General features: G+C 48.3%; 1 protein-coding gene across 1 annotated transcript; it reads left to right on the top strand.

Annotated features, from left to right (window-relative positions):
- The first annotated feature begins 1,214 nt into the window (after window positions 1–1,214).
- On the top strand, window positions 1,215–2,921 carry LOC108025112 (uncharacterized). Its single transcript, XM_017095377.3, has 2 exons — window positions 1,215–1,466; window positions 1,525–2,921. Exons 1-2 carry the CDS (start codon window positions 1,356–1,358, stop codon window positions 2,548–2,550), a joined length of 1,137 nt encoding a protein of 378 aa, XP_016950866.1. The 5' UTR covers window positions 1,215–1,355; the 3' UTR covers window positions 2,551–2,921.
- Window positions 2,922–3,302: the final 381 nt, after the last annotated feature.

Genomic DNA, 3,302 nt, shown 5'->3' with positions numbered 1-3,302 from the left:
CATAGCCAGGAATATAGATTTCAAGCTCAGAGAGGTTACCCCAATCGAAAGGCAAGGTTTAAAGCTGGAGGTTATCCCATCCAATCTTTGTCCTTAAAGTTCCTCCCATACGAACAGCCCACCTTTCCGCTTCCTCACCATCCTTTCATCACTATCTGGATCTCGTCTTGTGTCACGTGACGACACTCACCTAATTTGAGAGCAGCTCTTAATCTGCGCACAATGAGATAAATACCTTTTGTGGTGCCGGCGGTTAACCGTAGAGTGCCCCCGCCCAGCCGCCTTAACCCACTTGGGTTTTTGTAGTCCGTAATCCGTGGGCTTTTACCGTTGCCAAGGCACTTGGCACGCTCCCGAATTGCCACTTGAGGCAAATTGCCTTGGAGCAAAACTTTCGAGACTTTGGCACGAACAACTCGGCGTTTATTACCTGTCGTTGGAACCCTCCCCCCAAGGTCGATTATCTCAAGTTGTTAATGTATTAATTTGAATTCTTTATGGGGCGAGGAGCAAGCAGGTTGCTCCGAAATATGTTTGAGATGGCAAATTTAGTGGAAAATTGGCGCATGTCGCAAGTATGCAAGTGAAAATGCTACGTGACTTCGTTGCAAACAAAAAGTCAACCAGCTGGGGGAGACAAATTGGCCAGCTTCTGGAGCCCGGGCCCAAAATTTAAAAAACAAATCACACCTACAAGCGCCCAAGACAAATTTCCAGACGGTCCACCTACAAGTATACGAAAAAACGAAGGAAGGACGCGTGTCCTGCCGGTAATGGAGTGGACTTTATTTGGGCTCCTTGTTTGCCAGTGCCACGCTCGACTGCCGACTGCCGACTGTCGACTACCAACTGCCCTTATGGGGCATACCTTTTGCGGCACGCTCCGGCGACGAGCGGCGCATTTGTCAGACTTTCTCTTAGGATTGGGACACAAAATACGGACGGGGATTGCATGTGGAATGCACTCGAAAGAAAGTAAGGGATATTTTCTATGATAATTTGAAATAATATATTTCAATAAGAAGAAAATGGGAGGTAAAAATAAATTTAAATAAATATTCACTGCCCTAATATGAAATTATGATAACTAATTTTCCAACACTTGCCTTCTGGTAGTGCTACCAATATTTTTCCGTATGTACTCCACCGACATCGGAGTGCAAGCTAGTAGTCCAGGCAAACAAACTCAGTCCCACAGTCACTGTCAACCGTTGTTGGCTCAACTCACATTCCTTTCCTACTCCATTCCATTCCTTTACTCCACACATCACACAACAAATAAATTCTTGAAAATATTCCCTGTAGAAAACACATACTTTTCGATACCTGAAATATCTACACGAAATTTGCTGCAAATGGCCAATGAGACGGAGCAGCTGGTCTGCCACGTGGAACTGGAAAGCAATGGAGTTGGCGAATTCGAGTCGGGATACAGCGTGAACGGCAAGCCCATTCTGCCGCCCATGGTGGGTTGTCCCCTTTCAGGATAATAGTTATTAATATAACCTCTAAAACCCCTTTTAGATGTCTGACTGGAAAAGACTGGAAATGATGCGCCTGCGCTTATGCGCCCTGACCAAGGAAGCAATCCTCAAGAGAAACCAGTTGACCAACCGTAAACTCAAGGATGCTTCGACCAACACCAAAATATTTCATGGAATCGGACCTTTGGTGGTCATGGGTCGTCTTCGCCAAAAACTGGAGCAATCGGAGACCATTATCTACGATCACACCGCCAACTTGGTCATGCAGATCTCCGCACCCCTGAATACGCCGGTTCTGATGACCTCCAAACTGGTGATCGAGGATGCTCCGCCGGCTAGGCCCCAACGAGCTGTTCTTAAGGTAACACCCATTGAAATGGGTGCATCTGTGAGTGCTTGGGTAACCAAACCAGATCCACCGAAGCCTGAGAGCGCCCAGACCAAGGAGAAGATTGTGGAGCCACCGAAGCGATGCAACACCTGCCCTGATCTCTTCAAGCTGCACCACCTACTCTGGCAGAGAAATCCGAATCATGTACCCATGCCGCAGCTTACGCTGGCCATCAAAAGTGATCCGCAGATTGGAAAGCCTACCAAGTCATCGACGGCCAGAAATCTTAGCCGGATTCCCAAGCCCATCGCCTGCCAGGTGAGCAAGACTCCCAAGCTCCCCAAAACCCAGACTACCAACCCAGCGCGACGCAACTGTGATGCAAAAATAGCCCCCAAACGTGCCAGGACTCCAGCTGCCCCCGCCAAACCGAACGCTCCTTCCAAAACCGCCCACTTGAACGAGCCGAAAAGCATCAGGACTCCAGTGCTGGCTCACAAGAGACCAGGATACATGGAGAACGAGCTGCAGCTGCAGAAGAACCTCTTCCAGTCCCTGGTCCTTCGACAGGCCGAGGAGAACCAGCGCCTGCAGGCCAAGATGCAAGAGCAGCACCAGGGTCTCATCACCTCGATGATCAACGAACTCAACCACGCCGTCGAGATCTCCAACCCCATCTACCCCTTGGACAGGGCCTCGGAGCGGGACACCTCCAGCGATCCCAGCCAGAACTAGCCAACCGAACTCGGAGGTCTCAGGTGGGGAACATTCCGTGAGATACAATGTCAAAATTTATTATGTTCACCCGGGAACGAAGTGAGAGAAACTACTGAGGAACAGAAACAGACGGGGAGAACATACCACACAAAGCTCCGCCGAGAATTTTCAATTTTCTTCGTTCGTTTATTGAAATTGAAAATTCTTGAAAGCAGCATTTCGAAGCGAGAGCAAAAGGAATTGTCAGTTCGGGCAGGAAATGTATGTAGTTACTCGTTGGGGCGCGTCTTATCGATCGGTATTATAGAACTCTGTATATATCAAGTGGATTATGCATAGTCCCCCCTAAAGGTCTTATATCTTTAATAAGATTTTTGTATAAAATGTCACTGCTTGTTTTATTTGGCAGGGTTTGTCTATAGATCTATGCAAAAACATTGAATTAAAAATTACTATAAATTGCCTGTTCCAGTTCGAGACTTTCTGAACGTGAGACCACTCGGCTTTATGGCATAATCCGCGAGTCGGTCGGGGCCAAATATACCGGGCATATATATCGGGCGTCGCTAATTGCGCTCAACGTCTGCGGCGGTGCCACACAAGTTGCACCGCAATTTGTCCCACTCCCGGAGATTTGGCCACCTGCCCGTGCGTCTCACATTGATGTCTCTATAGAAAGCCCCCTAGCTCCCTAGTTTTCCTGGCGAATTCGCTTGGCCCGTTTCACTTGGCGCGCCCATAACTCGGCGTGTTATTAAGTGTAAAAATTA

The sequence above is a fragment of the Drosophila biarmipes genome, chromosome 3R, assembly GCF_025231255.1.
Source record: "Drosophila biarmipes strain raj3 chromosome 3R, RU_DBia_V1.1, whole genome shotgun sequence".
NCBI lineage: Eukaryota > Metazoa > Arthropoda > Insecta > Diptera > Drosophilidae > Drosophila > Drosophila biarmipes.
The sequence above is the reverse complement of the archived record's forward strand: the minus strand, read 5'-3'. Positions and strand labels throughout refer to the sequence as shown.